Source organism: Panulirus ornatus, chromosome 13 (assembly GCF_036320965.1).
Source record: "Panulirus ornatus isolate Po-2019 chromosome 13, ASM3632096v1, whole genome shotgun sequence".
Lineage (NCBI taxonomy): Eukaryota > Metazoa > Arthropoda > Malacostraca > Decapoda > Palinuridae > Panulirus > Panulirus ornatus.
Genome location: NC_092236.1, coordinates 53912098 through 53933614, shown reverse-complemented (window position 1 = coordinate 53933614; position 21517 = coordinate 53912098). Strand labels below are relative to the sequence as shown.

The window sequence follows — 21517 nt, the reverse complement described above, 5'->3', positions numbered from 1 at the left end:
TAGTTTCAATAATACTCATTTTTAAAGGAGAGAGTGAGAAAACATATAAAAGTTGTAGCTTTCTTAAATGGTAATGGTAATTGTTCATAGCTTATGTTAAGAGTATATTTCGAAGTGCCTTACAAATCGATTTCTAACAAAATTTGTATGACTTTCATTTCAATACTGGCCTGATTTTAAAGTACAGTATAATGCATTTTATCCTTTTATCCCTGGGGATAGGGGAGAAAGAATACTTCCCACGTATTCCCTGCGTGTTGTAGAAGGCGACTAAAAGGGGAGGGAGCGGGGGGCTGGAAATCCTCCCCTCTTGTGTTTTTTTTTTTTTCTTTAACTTTCCAAGAGAAGGAACAGAGAAGCAGGCCAGGTGAGGATATTCCCTCAGAGGCCCAGTCCTCTGTTCTTAACGCTACCTTGCTAATGCGGGAAATGGCAAATAGTTTGAAAGAAAAAGATGTTACAATGATATGGATTTATCATCATTATTGTCATTACTATTTCATGACCCCCGAACACCTTCTCCAGGGGTTCCTGCAGCTTTAAGGCTGTGCCACAATCAGTAGCAAGGTAAGAACAGACTCGTCTTAAGTCAAAGGTTTTTCAACAAGATTGTAATACAATGATACAACTCCACAGAAGGTGACTTTTCACTCGTGGTATAACCACAAGCAGTCTGAGTCTGGAAACCTTTGCAGGCATGGATCAAAGAAGTAAATATCTTATATTACAGTAACCACAGACCTAGATATACAAGGACTGCCTCCAGAAAATCTTTACATTTCAATGTTTGGTCTGACTGGGTACCAAGCATCTCAAAAATAGTGTGTACACCTTTACAAATCAATCATGAATCATTCGCACGAACAGATCAGGTTTTGCCTGTGCCATGTCGGTCACACTGAAAAATGAAAAATATAATAGAAGAATGCTTTACAAGTGAAACATGTTTTACAATGAGATAAAAAAGTCTCAGTAACAATTAACATGAATACTACCATCATTCTAAAGAAAATTTGGGGTACAGTGCAACTTACTTATGGCAAAAGGATTTATGAGAGGATTTTGATGGTAAAGAGGAAATAGTGTGCATAAAAAAGACAACCAACAAATTAGGTAAATACTTTGATGTACTGTGAATTATTCTTATAACTTTAAGGAGCAGACGTAAGAGGGCTGAGAGGTATGAACAGCGTACCACAAACTAACATGAACCTGCCTTCATGTACAATATAATTATGTAGAGGCATGTAAGAGTTTCCGTGACTCAAAAAATTTCAGTAAAAATTTCTGATTAAGCAGCAAAGTTCAAGGCATGTCATTATGAAACAAGTATTACTGGATTGGGCAGCAAACAAATTCAGTATTTCATATTGTTCCACGTATTATACATCTTTTTGCTTCATAATAATGATGTTGGTAAGAAACTTCTTATTTGTTGTATTCCATATTATACAATGATCATGTACAAACAAATGCTTGTAGAAAACTACATTGCAAGACCAACGACAGATAAGTGATAAAAGATTAAAACCACCAGTATCATGCATCTCGCTAAACTTGTTTCATAATTTTGAAGTTGATATACAGTACTTCCTCTTTGATGTTTACAGTGTTATAGAGTAATCCTTTATAAATAAATGCATATAGAAAGTGATGATGTAAGACCAAAAATTATGCCACTCCTGAAACTACATTGCACCTCCTTGTCAGTCATTCCATACAAGCCACCACACTCATTCACCACTCTCCTATGGACATTACCAGGTAAACAGCAAGGCTTCAGCTTACAATAAAATTGTACATTTAGTAAGTGTGTGTGAATGAAATAAAGAGTCAGCTTTGTGTGTGTACATGAGTCATGTGATGCCAGCCTTGGGGATAGTGACAGCCACCATATAGAACACAACCTCACAATCAGTACCCAGTCTGTGCTTATATATTTACAATAGCTATCATCGTGTGACATAAATTTTAGTCTTACATCATTAATTTCTGTATGCATTTGTTCATAAATGATTACTCTAGAACACTGTAAACATCAAAGAGGAAGTACCATACATCTATTTCAAAATTATGAAACAAGGTCGCCGAGATGCATGCTACTGGTGGTTTTAATCTTTATCAATTAGCTGTTGTTGGTCTTACACTGTATTCTTCTACAAGCATTTGTTTGTACATGATTATTCTATAATATCAAATACAACAAATAAGAAGTCTCTTACACACATCATTATTATGAAGCAAAAAGATGTATAACACATGAAACAATACAAAATACTGAATTTGTTTGCATGCCAATCTAGTAATACTTGCTTCATAATGACACGCCTCAAACTCTGCTCCTCAATCAAAATTGGTGTTAGAGAGAGAGATAGTGATGAACAATATAATAAAACTGTGCTAGATTTGTCCTCTGCCAGTGGCCTGTTACAGGAGAGGTACTAAAAGCTATGAAGCAGCACTGTAGTTCACTAGTTATAGAGACTATGTTGCCATGACCACCCCTATGAGGGAGTTCCAGTTGGGAACAGATATGAGATTTTTTTTTTTTCATACTATTCGCCATTTCCCGCGATAGCGAGGTAGCGTTAAGAACAGAGGACTGGGCCTTTGAGGGAATATCCTCACCTGGCCCCCTTCTCTGTTCCTTCTTTTGGAAAATAAAAAAAAAAAAAACCCAGATATATATATATATACAATGTTGTATGGTTGCGAGGCGTGGGCTATGGATAGAGATGTGCGCAGGAGGATGGATGTGCTGGAAATGAGATGTTTGAGGAAAGTGTGTGGTGTGAGGTGGTTTGATCGAGTAAGTAACGTAAGGGTAAGAGAGATGTGTGGAAATAAAAAGAGCGTGGTTGAGAGAGCAGAAGAGGGTGTTTTGAAATGGTTTGGGCACATGGAGAGAATGAGTGAGGAAAGATTGACCAAGAGGATATATGTGTCGGAGGTGGAGGGAACGAGGAGAAGAGGGAGACCAAATTGGAGGTGGAAAGATGGAGTGAAAAAGATTTTGTGTGATCGGGGCCTGAACATGCAGGAGGGTGAAAGGAGGGCAAGGAATAGAGTGAATTGGAGCGATGTGGTATACAGGGGTTGACGTGCTGTCAGTGGATTGAATCAAGGCATGTGAAGCGTCTGGGGTAAACCATGGAAAGCTGTGTAGGTATGTATATTTGCGTGTGTGGACGTGTGATATATATATATATTCTTTCTTTTCTTTTAAACTATTCGCCATTTCCCGCGTTAGCGAGGTAGGGTTAAGAACAGAGGACTGGGCCTTTTTTGGAATATCTTCACCTGGCCCCCTCTGTTCCTTCTTTTGGAAAATTAAAAAAAAAAAAACGAGAGGGGGAGGATTTCCAGCCCCCCGCTCCCTCCCCTTTTAGTCGCCTTCTACGACACGCAGGGAATACGTGGGAAGTATTCTTAATCCCCTATCCCCAGGGATAATATATATATATATATATATATATATATATATATATATATATATATATATATATATATATATATATATATAGATATATATACTGCCCTCATTATGGAGGCTGGTTGCACCACAGCTGGTAACTGAAAATCCCAAGGAGGGTGGTATCACCTCAGGGCTAGCCTGGGGTTATCCACAAAAATTCTCAAATTCTTTGTAGTCTGACAAAGTCGTAACTTCTGCTTCCCTTCTTTTCATTTTCAGCAATAATCTTTTTGCACATGACACTTTCCTTCTCAACATTTCTTTCTTGTTCCATGCTAGCAACGTACTGCTGCACAATAAAGGGCCCAAAATAGTATGTGAGGCTGCAACCAGTACAGGAATCTGAACACTTTTTATCATTTACTAAAACCATCATTTTTGCTTGATGAAAAGGGGTTGGTAGGCATCTCAATTATGATCACTACCCTTGTCTAAGGAGACAAAGGTGTTTTTAATCATCATTAGAGCCATGCTCTCTAAACAATTCCTCAATTTCTTCATATTTCATACCACACCTCACACTCTACAATGCATGGTGAAAGAAGGAAGCATTCCAATGACAAATCCTACCTGGGTGCAGTTCAAGTTATCCCTAAGCAATGGCAGCACCTACTGAGAGGAAAATAAGTACCAATATGGACTGCCAAGTTTTCAAGAAAAAATGCAGGAATCTGGTGCCACATATAGCTAGTGCTAATGTGCGAGACCAAAAATTGACTACTGAATACAACCAACAAAAACAGTGAATGGGATAATTGTGAAGAAAATTATAGCACTTCGGATCTCAATTCTATTCAAGTGACTGCACCACTATCATTTATAAATATAAGAAAATAAACTTCCGCATTATTTTTCCTCAAATCATTAGTGTCATAATAAAACACCTTACTAGTCAAACTGTACAAAAATTCTAATCCTTATGAATTCCACATAAACGTCAGATACTAAAAGGAATCACTTAATCATGGACATCAGCATGTTATCTGATTATTTTTTACAACATATGAATGGTTGCAGTATGAATTAACCATAGACAGTAAGCAGGTTTATATTCACCAAAATATTCAATACAGTATTTATATTCTTAAGCACTGCAAGTATGAGTATCTTAGCATGGCCACAATAAACCAAGGCAGGCAGGTTAGGTCATCATCTGCAAGACTACAGCTGTGGTTAAATTCAGTACTCAAAGTGGGTAGAAAAAATTTACGAAAGTATGGAACCCAGCACAATTGTTTAGGAGAATAGCATTAACTTTCACTGTATATACAGTGATCTGTTTTCCATATGGCACATGAAGTTAAAGCAGCCCCAATTGGGCTCCATACTTTTTCAATAGGAACTACTGGATAGCACCACAGTTTACAAAACAACACACAATCACTTCCATTTCCTCTTACACTCTTTGTCCAGCCAGCCTGACCATCAGCACAACCCAGGGTGTTGTGGGTGGGAATGGGGATGTAAAGAGGTTGTTGTTAGACTTACTGATCATCTGGTGTAAACTGTACAGGCTCAGCTGTAAACTGAGGATCAAAGTTTTCAAGGTCTCTTTCTCCATCTACACGTGGCTTGTAAGGTGGAGGGATCTGTTTCTTTTCCAGCTGAAAATAATCATTCCACTACTTGAGAACAACTTGTGAAAAGCAGAAATTAAGAGCACTAGGAAATGATGTTCCTAGCTTAGATTCAGCAAAAATACATCCTGAAAATGCATGAGGCTACTTCAAATCAAGTGAAATGTAAGAGGATGAAAGCTTCATATGATTCAAACTCCATCTGAAAAAAATAAAGAAAACATGATTCTGACCAAAGAAATTTGTTCAATGCAGCGATGAACAAAAATCTTTATACAACCCTAAAGCGGCTTTGAGGAAAAAAAGGCTTATTGTGTTGTGCCATGTGCGTTAACATCCCCAGAGGTCTAACAATAACTAATTATACATATTGGAAACCAATCAGCCTTGAAAATAAAAAGCTATTTCATCAATTAATATGCAAAATGTCAGAAGGCTAAGCCAATCAAAGACTGCTAGCATTCAGTATCCACTTATACTTGTAACATTCCTCTCACCCAGTGGCTGTGTTCAGGGCCTGAAACCATTGCAGCTGGAGGTGGCCCCAAGACAGTGTGAGGCCCCCAAGACCCTTTCCATTTTTACATTACAATTTCTTTATTGTCATGCACTGAGCCAAGCCCATTAATACATTATGATTTCTTTATTCTCATGCAGTGAGCCAAGCCCAATAAAATTAATGTGCACCACTATAAGATGAGAGTTTTGCAAATTAACACAGACATTTGAAATTTACCATCCTTCCCAGTCTGTCAGAATTTGGGCATGTAGTAGTTCGAATGCGCAATGATGTGGCACTTAGTGGTTGCTAGTTGGCATTTGTCCATTGATAGGACCATCATTGTATACACACTGCTCTGAGTAATAAGAGCCCACAATGAAACTTGTATACTGTGACATATTTAGTTGAGATGTAATATACAATATGAAGTAGGACTACCTAACTGAGGCTATAAAACAGAAATTATCACAAGAGAAGGTGAAACGATTGGAAAATTAACATCAGTTTTCATGAAAACCACAAGCAAGAGAGAGTCACAGCATCTCTACATTAGCTAGTGTTTCTTCTACAAAAGGTGCATCACCATCAGATTCATCTGGGACACATCAGATTTCAGCTAAAGGCATCTCTTCATGTTGATCTGTGCTTTGTGCATCATCACATCAACGGATAGTAATACTTCAAATTTATTACCAAATACCCCAGCAGTTTGGCCAGATAAAATCAAGGATGTCTAGACCTGTAATAATGTCAGGAGAGGACCAATCCAAATACTGGAGACTGACTTCTTTCAAAATAATGAAACCACTTTATGCTGATTTGCCAAGAACAATCAAATCATGAGGAAGAAGAATAGGAAGAAAATTTCAGGACAAGGCTGATCTATTTACAATCATAAGATGCTGTGTTCTGCTGTACGAGCAATTACCATCAAGTTTACCTAGTCAACCATCATCCCGAAACCAACAGAGGGCTGATGTATCATGAAGTCACAAGAAAGTTAACCAGTGAAGCAAACATCCCTGCCTAATGCATGAACCAAGATAACTCACATAAAGCTCATCTATGAGATTACTGAAACCTTTACAAGTATTCTCTGTAACTCACTGAACTCATGTATTTTCCTAGAAATGCACAAACAAGTCACCCTAACACCATACCTTTAAACACCTATGGCACCACAAACTTTGGCAAAACTTTAGAGGATTTGGGTGGGTCACTGAATCAGATCCATCATATGGCAGCAGCTCCAAGTTATGAAGACACTTCGACCATGCAAGTCTAGTTAGTAGAATCCTCATCTCCAACAAAGTTGGCCCTGATTCGAGTCCTGATCAAGGTGGCATATCATTCATATACATAAAGCTCACAAATTATGCTCATAGTTTTTGCAATTGTTTCTGTGCATCAGACACCCATAGGTTTTATGATGTGCTTAAAGCTACAAAAAGATTTAAGTGTGGATTGGCTACCATGTAAAAACCATGCTCTGGTTTCCTTGAGAGCATGCCTTTTTAAATGTAAAAGGCTCATCATGGACAAAAGTTCTCAATGATGCCAGGGAATGAATGACAAAGAAGACCAACAGAAATAAAGAGCAAAGGAAAAAAGATTAAAAATCAATGAGTTTTTGAGAGGGTGGAAAATTATCTTTGAAAAGGAGGAAGGTCAAAGGCATTAGAAAACATGAAAAAGCATTCTTCAGCGTAGTGATAAAGGGAAAGAAACAGAAACCACATTTACCTACCCATGAATTGTCAAAGGCATAGGTATACGTGCATTCACCCCTTAAAGTAAAAAATGGGGGTAATATCTGATTGTTGAAGACAAGGAAAAGAATAGCAGGGTAGAGCATTATAAAAATGGGCAAATCCTGAAGTATGACTGGGAAAATCAATGAGCTGAACAGCTTTACACTCAACTCTGTCATTTAAGTACATTGAGTCCAAACTATTCTAGGAGTCAAAGAAGCACTCCATTCAAGGACAGAAAAATCTTCTGCACATTCAAAGAAATTGTTTGGAGAAGATTCTTTGCATCTGAAAAAGACTCTTTTAAGAGTTGGACTAAGTTATCTATGCAGTGTAAGGCTTCTAAGGTAGATTAAACATAACAATCTTACCAAGTATGTTCACTTCAATGCATTGTGGAATCATGAACCCATCAAATGAGGTAGGAAAGTTGTGAGTAGTTTCAGAAGGAGAAACAGGAAATTCCTTAGTCTTATAGGAAATAAACATTACCAAGTTCTGACTGAGCGGGGAAATCCTACCTAAATTTAGTTTCAAGGTGTATCTGTGGCTTGTTGAGGGTGAGGTGCTAAAGGTAATAAAGTGGCACTGGAGTTCACTAGTTATGGAGACTCTATTGCCATGGCCACCCCCTTTAGGGAGTTCCAGTTGGGAAAAAGTGTCAGAGATATAGACAGATAGATAGAAGAGTGGCAAGATGAGATATAGATAGAACAAATAGACAGTAGATCTAATAAAAGTGGAAGACTAAAGAGCTCTAAGTATTTGGCATATCAATGAACTGGCTTCTTTGTTGGAGACAGAACTGGGCATCTTAAATACTAGACAACATAGCCTCTTCTGAAACCAGGGAAGGAGTCAACAGATGCCATTCTCTGACTGACTTACTGATGGCACCTGTTTCAAGTTAATCAGCAGAAACTTTTGCTAATTTTAAAGGTCCAGTAGGATTTATATCTAATAAGGCCTCCCTGGATCACTGAGGTCACAAGAAATTTGCCTCCTGTTTAACAAAAAAAAAAAAAAAAAAAAAAAAAAAAAAAAAAAAACACATCATTTGGTAATTCCGCAAATCATAAGTCTTAAAGATGAATACTTGGAATGTTAAGGATTTGAAGGACAAAGGTGCATAATGTGCACACTCATCAATCAGGAAAAAGATGCTATCCCTGAATGCAGTCATCACATAAAGAAGTCAAATGAGTGTTACACTTCACATGGAATTGATCAAGTAATTCTACTTGCATTAACTTTTAGTGGTCTTGATCAATTCTTTGGTCCATGATGTGCCTGTTCTTTTCATAATCAAGGAACATGATGTTAGCAAACTTAGCATTTGCATTCTGCTTAATTCAGCTTTGAAATGACTGGGCTGAGAGGGCTACGGAATGGATCTAGAAACAGTTGCAACTCAAGATCCCTAAAACAAAAGTATGACTGAAAAGAACTTTTAACTCCACAATATTTTTTTGAAATTTGTCTACCACTTCCCACATCAGCAAGGTAGCACACCAGATGATACCATGTCATTCCCAGACGTTAATTCACCAAATGATACACTGACACTCCCAGTTCAGAGAAACAATGAAAGGCCTCATTCACTCACATCCATCTTCTAGCTGTCAATATCCTTATATCACAGACTGTTTAAAGTCCAGTGATGCTTTATATTTTCAAATAATGTTTTTCTGGCAATCTATCAAAAGTCACGATCCATTTAGTTTATTAATGCCTTGATTGTGATTAAAGTTAAGCCACAATCTGCTTTCTTGAAGAATGAAGAGGCATTAAGAGGTTTGTGTGAGGAGATATCTGGAGAGACCAAGTGCAGAATGGCAAAAGGTGAAAGTGAATGTAGTTAAGGGATTGAGGACAGAATGAAAGGTACTGTATTTAAAGAAGCTCTGCTCACATGGCAAGAGAAGCATATGGTATGCAGAGGGTGGGAGGTGGACATGTGAAGAAATGTATGAGTGATGGGATGAGAAAGATAAGTTGCTGGGAAAAAAGAAAATAGAAGTTTACAGGCATTAATCACTGGGAAGGAGTGAGAAGGATTGGGTGATGTACAAGAGAAAGAAGTAGGAGTTCAAGAAAAAGGTGCAAAGTATGAAAAAGGGGGCAAATAAGAACTGAGTTGAGAGAGTATCAGCAAACTTTAGGGAGAATAATAAATTGTTTTGTACTGATATTTATTTATCTATTTTGCTTCGTCGCTGTCTCCCGCGTTAGAGAGGTAGCGCAAGGAAACAGACGAAAGAATGGTCCAACCCACCCACATACACATGAATATACATACACATCCACACACGCAAATATACATACCTAAACATCTCAATGTATACATATATATATACACACACAGACATATACATATATACACATGTACAATATGTGGTGTGAGGTGGTTTGATTGAGTAAGTAATGTAAGGGTAAGAGAGATGTGTGGAAATAAAAAGAGTGTGGTTGAGAGAGCAGAAGAGGGTGTTTTGAAATGGTTTGGTCACATGGAGAGAATGAGTGAGGAAAGATTGACCAAGAGGATATATGTGTCAGAGGTGGAGGGAACGAGAAGTGGGAGACCAAATCGGAGGTGGAAAGATGGAGTGAAAAAGATTTTGAGTGATCGGGGCCTGAACATGCACGAGGGTGAAAGGCGTGCAAGGAATAGAGTGAATTGGAATGATGTGGTATACCGGGGCCGATGTGCTGTCAATGGATTGAACCAGGACATGTGAAGCGTTTGGGGTAAACCATGGAAAGTTCTGTGGGGTCTGGATGTGGAAAGGGAGCTGTGGTTTCGGTGCATTATTACATGACAGCTAGAGACTGTGTGAACGAATGGGGCCTTTGTTGTCTTTTCCTAACGCTACCTCGCACACATGAGGGGAGAGGGGGTTGTTATTCCATGTGTGGCGGGGTGGCGATGGGAATAAATAAAGGCAGACAGTATGAATTATGTACATGTGTATATATGTATATGTCTGTGTGTGTATATATATGTGTACATTGAGATGTATAGGTATGTATATTTGCGTGTGTGGACGTGTATGTATATACATGTTTTTGGGGGTGGGTTGGGCCATTTCTTTCGTCTGTTTCCTTGCACTACCTCGCTAACGCGGGAGACAGCGACAAAGCAAAATAAATAAATAAATATACATAATTCATAGTCTGCCTTTATTCATTCCCACTGCCACCTCGCCACACATGAAATAACAGCCTCCTCCCCCCTCATGTGTGCGAGGTAGCGCTAGGAAAGGACAACAAAGGCCACATTCGTTCACATTCAGTCTCTAGCTGTCATGTAATAATGCCCCAAAACTATAGCTCCCTTTCCACATCCAGGCCCCACAGAACCTACCATGGTTTACCCAAGACGCTTCACATGCCCTAGTTCAATCCATTGACAGCACGTCAACCCTGGTATACCACATCGTTCCAAATCATTCTATTCCTTGCATGCCTTTCACCCTCCTGCATGTTCAGGCCCCGATCACCCAAAATCTTTTTCATTCCATCTTTCCACCTCCAAAATGGTCTCCCACTTCTCCTCGTTCCCTCCACCTCTGAAACATATATCCTCTTGGTCAATTTTTCCTCACTCATTCTCTCCATGTGACCAAACCATTTCAAAACACTCTCCTCTGCTCTCTCAACCACACTCTTTTTATTACCTCACCTCTCTCTTACCCTATCATTACTTACTCGATCAAACCACCTCACACCACATATTGTCCTCAAACATCTCATTTCCAGCACATCCACCCTCCTCCGCACAACTCTTTCCATAGCCAATGCCTCGCAACCATACAACAAGAGGGATGCAAGACAATAAATGGGAGCATCAAAGAAGTGGATGGCAGAGAAGAGGTGAAAAGATGAAGTGAGTACCTTGAAGGACTGTTGAATGTGTTCAGTGATTGGGTGGCAATTGTGGGGTGTTTTAGTCGTGGAGATATGCATCAAGTGAGAGAATAATGGCAAGTGGTTTAGTAAGAAGAGGAAAGGTGGTGAAAGCCTTGTGTAAAATATTAGGTAGCAAGGCAGGAGGACTGGATGAGGAGACTGCTGTTACTTTTCTTACAAAGGCAGGTAAGTTGTTGATTGGTTAGTATGGATATTCAATGTATGTATGGATCATAGTGAGGTGCATAAAGGCATGGGGCAAAATAGTGAACGTTCAAATTACAGATATATAAATTTACAAAGTGTACCTGGTTAAGTTGTAGGGGAAAACTCTGGGATGATTAAGGAATCATGCCTGACTTTGTTCATAAACCTTATTGTTCAAATTACAGATATATGAGAGTACTGAGTGTAACTTATGGTTAAGTTGTAAGGAAAACTGACATATCTTAAAAATCATTCCTGACGTTGTACATATACCTCTGAAGTTTACAATGTAGGCATTTCAAAGAAAATGACCCTAGTATTTCTGTTTAATTATCTATTTATCTATTCATTTATTTTGCTTTGTCGCTGTCTCCTGCGTTTGCGAGGTAGCGCAAGGAAACAGACAAAAGAAATGGCCCAACCCACCCCCATACACATGTATATACATACACGTCCACACATGCAAATATACATACCCATACATCTCAATGTAAACATATATATACACACAGAGACACTTTCTTTTTCTTTCAAACTATTCGCCATTTCCCGCATTAGCGAGGTAGCGTTAAGAACAGAGGACTGGACCTTTGAGGGAATACCCTCACCTGGCCCAATTCTCTGTTCCTTCTTTTGGAAAAAAAAAAAAAAAGAGACACATACATATATAAACATGCACACAATTCACACTGTCTGCCTCTATTCATTCCCACTGCCACCTCGCCACACATGGAATAACATCCCCCTCCCCCTCATGTGTGCGAGGTAGCACTAGGAAAAGACAAAAAAAGGCCCCATTTGTTCACACTCAGTCTCTAGCTGTCATGCAATAATGCCCGAAAACACAGCTCCCTTTCCACATCCAGGCCCCACAGAACTTTCCATGACTTTACCCCAGATGCTTCACATGCCCTGATTCAATCTTTTCTTTAAATTTCTTCATACCTCAAAAAGCCTTAAAGCCCATGTGGAACTTTGTATAAACATTCTGAAATATCTTTTAATATAATCACATGATAAAGTACAACTTCCCTGCAGTGTCCCCTTAAAAGCGCTTCTTACTTTCCATACAGAAATCCATGTAAAGGTTTTCATACACACTTCACTGACAAATCATCTATCCACCTCCTATATACAAATACACTTTCTGTGCATTTGTATCTAGTCTTCATATTTTTGCATGGATTGTATCATCTCTTTCATTCAATTCATTATATCACTAGACACTATAAATCAATATTCTTGTTAGGATAACTATAATCCTTTGAAAATATTGTAAGTTACTGACCATTTCCCAGATTATGGTTTTGAAGAATGGGTGTGTAATAATATCTGTGAACCCAGTCTCTGGATGACATCCTAGTCGGTCCACTGGGTTTTTGTTGAGGAAGCCCTTAAGAATTGAGGCAGCTTTAACAGATAACGATCGGGGAATACGAATTGGTCGCTCCAATATCACTGGAAATAAGAGGATAAAAACATTAAAGCTATCTGGCAGAGGGCTTAAATGAAACTAGCATAAAAACACTTGACTTAGAAAATTTCTTTTTTATCATGACAGTTATTATAAGCTGGAAGAGCCATCAGCCTTGACCTTGTAATGCAAGCTTGAACAAGAAATCTATTAAAAAAGCAGGGGAAAATATTTGAACACAAATCTCCACACAAATGATTCCTAGAGATTTGTTCAAGCAAGATTTACCATTCTATCTAAAAGATTTACCATTCTAATTCAAATAATCTATTGCTTCTCTCCACCCCAAAAACTGATGCTGCCATCAACCACAACACTACTAATATAATCAAGGACAGAGAGATAAGACCGGGTAAGGTGACATTAATCCCCATATTTCTATCATAAAAGGACTAGAAATTTCTTTTCATCAAAACTACTTTTCTGTGTTAGACCTGTGAGTCAGTGGGATCATGTACCATACAGCTAAGAGGAAGTAGTTACTTTTTGTCATATACTGTCACAACAAAGTATCTCTATATTACCTATCTTTTAGAGAATATAAAATCTGCATCTAAAATAACAAGTTTATGAAAATGACTCAGTAAGGTGCTAATTCAGTGAGTAGGTTAGCGAGTTAAAGTTTGAAGAATGCAAAGGAAAAAATTTGCAAGTTAAAAGCAAATCTACCCAAGAAATTTAATTACACTGGCAAAGATAATGACCATTTTTCTAGTAATGCTGGACTGCTTAATTCTAATCAGCTTTATGCAAACACTGTGGCTTTTTTTTATATTCTCTATGAGGAAGAAAAGAATTGAAATTTTTCAATTATGGTATATCATCCAATAACTTCTGTATAAACTGCAAACTTAAGTCTCAGCTAAAACTTTGCACACAAAAGAAAAGGGACTTGCAAACAAAAATAGATGAAGTTTGATTTATTGCAATTATTCTATCACTCACCTTGGAAGAGGAAGTCCTCGGTGTTACAATCTGGGTTATCAGATGCTCCTACAATATCAAAAGGACTCTTGCCGGCTAACATCTCATAAAGTAGAACTCCTAATGCCCACCAATCAACACTATTATGAAGAAAATAAAAATCTTTATCAAATAATTAATAGTTAATTTCGATAATGGCATAAACTATCCAAATAGACTGTCTTTATAAAATCTGAATTCAAACAAATAGTAAATTTGGCTACATTCATCTATTATAGTTCACAAATGAAAGACATTGAAAGGTGTTACAACTAAAGTAAGGTTTAACAATGAGCATTTAGATGTAACAAAGAATGTCAACAATCTAGTCTACCCAAAATATGAACAGTGTGATAGGCAATATCAATACCCAGTCAATCTTTTGCATGTTTCTGAGATTCAGCTTTACCTCAAACTCAAGTCTGGGACTAAGCTGCATTTTGCAGCCTAATGACAGACACAACTACCATATCCTGGTTGACTGAATGAAGAGTTTTAAATTTATAAACACGATAAGCCCCAACAATTCTCACAATTGTCAGTAATGGAAATTAATATCTTTTGACACTATGGCCTGTACATTTTTTTTCTTACCAATAAAACCACTGCCTAATTCTAGAACCATAGGTATTATCTGTGTATGTACAAACTAAGAATCTGTCTTCTACTGTATTTTTCATAATTTCTAACTTCAATTTGAACATGCATACAAAAAAATTGATAAATATTTATCTCGGTTTTCTGTTTTTTACAAAACTGTCAAATGTGCTGTCCATCCTGCTATCCATTTGGTGAAACAAGTCATAATAACCATGAAAGTACTAAATTAAGCTACAAGAGCCACATTAGCTTGGAAGCAGAAGGATTTCTCTCACCTAAAGCTATATTCTACACCTTGTAAAATCTCCGGTGCAATATAGTTTGGCGTTCCGCAGAATGTAGAGGTAGTGTCGCCTGGACGGATACCTTCCTTACACATACCGTAATCTGTCAGTTTGATGTGCCCCTCATGGTCAAGTAAGACATTGTCCAGTTTAAGATCACGATAGATTATACCTGTCAAGGAGATATGAAATACTCTGACTTTAGCAATTAATTTCTATTTGTTAGAAATGAGATTATATAAGTAGTCTTCTCAGTCATCTAATAAATAGATCTACCTCCGAGAGATTTTTAATAAGAGAGAAAAAGATTAGAACAAGCTGGTAAGACATAAATAAAAAGTTAATCTATTTCATTAATTACACAAAAAATATTTGACGGCAATGTATTCCTATCAATTGAAAAAATCTTAAATTCTCAATTAATGAACTGTATTCATTAGCTCACAAATGTATCCTTCCACTGAAAATGCTTCAGACACCAATTCTATAAACCTGACTTCCACCCACACACTTTATGAACATAAAATCTAAAAATCCATGAAATATAAGAAACTCCAATTTGAAATTGTTTCCTAATACAGTTCATATAAAACAAAATATCAAACACCTTATAAATAATGAAACATTTTTGACTGGAATTAAGAGACAGTAAGAAATAAAACTGTTATGCATAAAAATAAGACTACAAGATTTGATATACACTCTGTTTCCACTATTCAGTGGTACACAATTCAGTGTTTCATTTGAAAGGTACCCATGAAAAAAGAGAAATCGAAGTGCAAAAGTGGAAAAAAAAGTTGAAAAATCACAAGCTATGGAAGCAGGTGATCACTATTCTGAGCATTTGTTGTGGCAGTGTCCACCAAGGTAAGCAGTCTGGGTTTAGCTAATGATTGTGATATAATACAATTTACATTCTAAAGATGTAATACGGTGTATATCAACCCTATGGCAACCAATTACCACTCAAGTCGTCATACACAGAATTCCATCTCACCACCAACCACTACTACAGTCCACAGCTGTCAAAAAATAGTATGTATATCGTGTGTGGTTCAGTGACCCTCTGTCAACCAGGAAATGGTGTCCAGGTTCGGGGTTCCATAAGGTGTTGCCTCTACGTGGCAGTTGCCCTAACACAAACATGACTCAGTCATCTAAGCACCACTACTCAATCAGTGTTTTAGTTCTCTCCTTTTACTTTTTCTTTTTCAACATTATTTGGGTAAGTTAAGAACATTATGATGTCAAGATAATAATATGCAAGAGTATGTTATATATTACAATGCATTAATTAAGATAAATAATGACATTTCGTTTTTGACAGATGCTTACAAGTTGGCAACATGAGGCTATTTTCGCACCTTTACATATAATGAGTATATACTATTTTCGTACCTTTACATATAATGAATATATACAATGTTTTTAAGAGCTGACAAGGAAGTGCCATTTAAATCCTGCTATTCACTTTCCCAAGTCCTTTATAATTCTTTCATCTCTTCGAATTCAAGGAGCAAAACATCCATTGCACTTGGGAGGTTTATGCCATCCAAAGGGCATCGTTCATCCTTTTTTTTCTCTTCCCCAGACTATCAGATGATTTTAAGAATTATCATTGCCAGATATGGAACATTTATGGGTTTACCTTAAAAAAAAAAAATAGTATTCCACTGGAAAACTGACACTCACTGGGAATGCAACTGAAAATTAAATATGGAGCCAAAGGATTAATATACTGTACAAATTAATATCTCACTTTAACAGGAACATACAGGGAAAGAAATAGTGTATTAAAACTGACTGGAATAATTCACATAACTTCTTTTTTGATTCCCTTGGATAAATTATTGTCTCTTATGTGTTGATGCTTCTGCCTCCACCAAATGCATAACAAAGGTCATTCATGCATCTCCTCTTTCTCCAAGATGACCTCGTTTTCCAATCTATGATTCAACCATTCCTGTTCTGCAGCCATTCAGGCAAGGTATCAGGGATACTGATCTTGGAAAACCCCTCCTTCTTCTAACTCTCATTCAGCTTTTATCACTGCCCATAATCATTGCAGTACATTATCCATCAGGTGAAGTGTTACTTTATTCAAAGGAAGTGTGAGAACTTCTCATCAACCACTGATAGGTCTTTCTGGTCTTTAGATAAGGGCATCTGTAAAAACTTCTGTCGCTCTACCTTTCCTTCACTTTTCCATTCTGATGGTACCATAGCTCTCTCTCACACAGACAAAGCAACTCTCTTCGGTTCCCGTTTCTCCTCTAACTCTGATTTGGGTGACTCTTAACAATCCTTCACCCCATGATCCTCCTCTTACTTATCCCATGGCCCTCCCTATAATCTCTTTTCAGGCTGTCCGAAAAGCACTGCAATCTATTAAGAGTCTCTTCCAAGTAATATAATGATTGTCTCTACTTGTTTTACTAACATCTGTGACATGCAATTTAAAGGAGAAGCCATGCAAGAATTTTTCATTTTCTTGATTGTTCCTCACTGAGAAGGTCAAAGCAAGAAAAAAGTGGAAAAGTCAAGGAGGTAATAAGGTAAGCTGACAATCACAAAAACGGATTCAGTTAACATCTCACCTTTTTCATGAAGAAAATTAAGTGCTAAGCAGATCTCTGCAGCATAAAATCTAGCATGCTCCTCTGGTAAGCGACGTTGCCGCTGCATATGGAACATTAGATCACCTCCTCGAACAAATTCAATTACAAAGAAAAGGCGGGACGGAGTCTGGAAGCATGAATGCAGACCTACTAGGAATGGGTGGTTTGATGCAGTCTCAAACACATGTTTCTCTGTTTGAACCCAGTCTATGTCCTGGAACAAAATATACCAAATATCATAAACTGGAAGATCTAATAAGAAATCATATATCAATAATGGTACACCAAACACAAAAGCCATCATACAAAAAGCATTCCTATTCCTGTGTTTTTTTTAAAAAAATCTTTAATACATGAAGACTTTAGACATTACTTGGCTAAACAGTGAGAGGATGAAAGTAGTTCATACCTGCAATGAATTTGGAGTTAAATGAGTGAAGAGGTTTTCAAACATGCATGGAAAGTATGACTGAACCAATTTGGCATACAGATGCAGTGAAACAAGAAAAACATTGCTTATTTCTATCATGATTACACCAACTCATTTCACTTTATCAATATAAGCATCCAATATAGGTCAGCCATTCCAGTAAAAATAGCAGCCTTAACTACAGAATTAGTTAAGATGCCACATAAGTGGTAATAATACTTGACAATCATGATGATTATAATTATGGATAAATTTGGGACCCTTATTTTTGTGCTTAGAGAGAGATCCAACTACAGAGTGACCTGCAAGTAAAGCAACTGGATGACCATCAAAGGGAAGACAATTACTACACAAATGACTACTCCTTTCCAAAGCCACTGACTGCCACAGAGTCTCCAGTTAGGAACCAATAATCCAAGAATAACAGGTAAGTAGACCTGCATTACTGCTGAACAGTGGTTACTCCTCTTAAAGTTCTAGCTGTTGGAAGCCCAAGGTGCTCTAATTCACTTCTTCCCAGATTTGATATGTTCAAGGAAAGGCTATGGTAAAAAAAAATTCATGTCGAAGTACACAAACTTTGAGAGCCAAATAAGCTTTGACAAGAATAGTGATGAGAAAGGAGGAGGAAATCCAAAACTTGTCCTTATATTCATAAGGAGTAAATTGCCTGATAAAGAGTGGCTAACCAAGCTAAGTGATTCAGATGGAAAAGTTTCAGAAGACATTGTAAAGATCTGCAAAGAAATGAATGACAATTTCAAAAGTGTTTTCATAACAGACACTACAGCCCCAGCCCAACAGAAGTGAAATGGTAAGGGGAACAGGTCTTGGAAAGCACTGAAACTGCTAAAAAAAAAGACTTATGCAAACTACTAAAGGGACTTAACTCACAAAAGCTACTGGTCATGAAGAAGTCTCTCTGTAAGTGCTAATGAAGTGTGCAGCTATGACAAGCCATTTGAAATACTACACAGTATGAGGTTTTACTGCTAAGGGAAAATGTGGGGGGCAAATGATGATCCCATCTCTAACTTTCAAACCATGATATTCCCTCCTGAGTTCATGTCTGTGTAAACAAAGGACCAAGATTTTTATTTTCCTTTCTGGAATAATAAATCTGCATGCATAAGTAAAAAAATACACAAACAGAAAAAAAAATCATATACATATATCATCCCTCGGGATGAAAGAGAAAGATCACTTCCCATGTGTTCCCTGCATGTCGTAGAAGGCAACTACAAGGGACTGGAGTGGGGGACTGGAAATCCCCTATCCACAGTTTTATTTTTCCAAAGAAAGAAATAGAGAAGGGGACCAAATGAGGAGTTTTCCCGTTAAGGCTCAGTCATCTGCTTTTGAGTGCTATCATGCTAAACATCCAATGTTTCTTACTACACAAGTTAAAGCAAGCATCTGGTTTGTTGCTTACAGCTGGATCGGCGAATATCTTGTGGGATACAGTATAATGATAATCAGCTAATAGGTGTATCTTATAACAGGCACATTCACATCAACACATACAACCAGTGGATTTTCTGTGACAGGTAGAAGAGATGATACCTCAAGTATGCTACAACATGCAATATAATTATAAGGGTACCAGTTTCCAGTTTACCAGCGTGTAGTCAAGCATTCATACAAGAGGCTTCTCCACGACAAAACTGTGAAACAGTGTACAGTGGAGCTGTCTGTGACACAACCTGGCTAGCAGAAATGCAGTCATGGGGATGAAAACTTACCTCAAAGTGCAGCAATTCTGCTGACTATCCAGTTTCAGATTTTCAGCTCATGACTGGAGAGCCTCTGGCAGTCAATGACTTGCATGGTTTATCACTTCATTGTGTTAATGTGGTTTCCCTCTGATAGTCTTCTATTTACCATTACTGACTGATCAGTTCAAGCACAACTCTACTGACTCTGGTCATCCAAAAAATCTGACACTACTCCCCAAACTCATGGCACAAAAGACAGATTGCATTTTCCCCTATCACATCATCCAGTTTAAAATATTCTTAATTTTCTATATTTCGTTGTAAATAATGTGAAAGGGAAATTCTGATGACTGCCTTTACCTATGCGGGATCAATTTTTTTTCTATTCTAATTATTTTCATTCTCAAAGTTTCGCAACATTAGACATGGTGGAATATATTTTATATCTTAAAGTACTTACATACATAAATCAATAGCACAATAAAAAAATATCATGCAATAAACTGTGTGTTTAATAACATGAAAAAAATCTAATTTAAGACATAACTCTATCACTGTTTTAAAGAAACTGGTAGATGTTTAGAACTTTTGAGATGAAGTGAAGAACATGGACACTTAAATAATTATATAAAAAAATAATAACAAATAAGTTCATTACCTCATCATCTGTGACAAGAGTTTTTTTTATGACTTTCATAGCATAAATCCTTTTAGTTTTCTTTAGCTCAACCATTAGAACTTTGGCATAAGATCCACGGCCAATTACACGAATGAGTTCAAAGTCTTCCAAGCAGTACTGTCCTGCCTGGCCAGCTGGAGATAAAGGTTCACTACTCTGCCCTGTAAGATAACAATTAACTTAAGTGTCTTAAAGTAAATAAGCATTAATCAAGTAAATGATAAGTCTAATGAATCTGCAAATAAATTTTTCTCAGGAAAATGGATATACATGAGGTTCTATGAACTATCTATATCCCTCAAAAATGGAATTAATCAATGGACAAGCTATTTCCAGCATTAAAATCAGAAATGCACTACATAAAATATACATATAAAGTAACAAACAATGCTATACTGAATTTCTCGTCAGACATAAAATATACTTTAATACAAGTAATAAAACAATGACCAAAAGAGGATTTCGTATCTTAGTATGTCCACAGAGTGTTTACTCTGAATAATAATGCAAAGGAAGGTTTGAAGAATGAAAAACCACTTCTCTACCACAGGGAGAGCTTTATGAACATCTACAATAGCACTCAATACGAGATGTATCCATGAGGATTCACCTACAACCACCATAAATCTGGCATGTTTTTGCAATATGACTTTATGCCCATACAGAGACCTGCTTTGCCCAGGCCTACAATGTCCAGGCACAAACAAAGGCGAGGCAGCATGAATCAGCTACTGACACATAATTGTACAATGATAAACAACATCTGTGCCTTAGGCACTTTTTAAGTCAGAAAATGGCTTGGAAAAAAAAATAAACAGATGTTCATATCGCTCTACCTATCATAAAAAAAGTTCATGAGAGCATGACTACATACAGGAGGAGGGACGTAAGACTTGAGGGACAAATCTATAAAAAAAAAAAAGCTCACTCTTATCAACAATTTGTCCCCTAATTTAAACCATCCTTTTCTAAAGGCAGTATACTCAAAGCATGAAACTGGAGATTGACAAGAAAAAGCATCATGAATAAATAAATAAATAATGAGCTGGAGTCCAGCTTAGGGTGATCCTACAAACCTTGATGAGCTTAACTAAGACTGATACAATACAGTAAATTCTGATTAGACATAAATCATGCAGCAAAAAATGATGCTGCCCTTATCTAAATGAAGTGAAATTTTGGTTGGCTCATAAATGTTTAAATATGAACAAATCAAGAAAATACCTGAGTGATACAGATGGTAAGTATGTGGAATTCTTATGTGCATAAAAGACTGAACAATGATAAGGTGTAGAGAAGACAACTCAATGTGTCATGTACGATATAAATAGAA

General features: G+C 37.2%; 1 protein-coding gene across 7 annotated transcripts in view; it reads right to left on the bottom strand.

Annotated features, from left to right (window-relative positions):
- The window catches only part of aPKC (protein kinase C iota type), a 298184-nt gene that overhangs the window by 22067 nt on the left and 254600 nt on the right, over positions 1-21517 (bottom strand). For 5 of the 7 annotated variants that reach the window (XM_071668948.1, XM_071668949.1, XM_071668952.1 and 2 more), the window contains 5 exons: positions 20164-20345; positions 17340-17574; positions 14734-14914; positions 13841-13959; positions 12710-12879 (listed from right to left, as the gene is read on the bottom strand). In XM_071668948.1, coding sequence (XP_071525049.1) covers positions 12710-12879; positions 13841-13959; positions 14734-14914; positions 17340-17574; positions 20164-20345 — 887 coding nt within the window. Of the gene's footprint in view, positions 1-4963; positions 5080-12709; positions 12880-13840; positions 13960-14733; positions 14915-17339; positions 17575-20163; positions 20346-21517 lie in introns of all 7 variants that reach the window. The other 2 variants (XM_071668951.1, XM_071668947.1) reach the window with 1 other exon arrangement.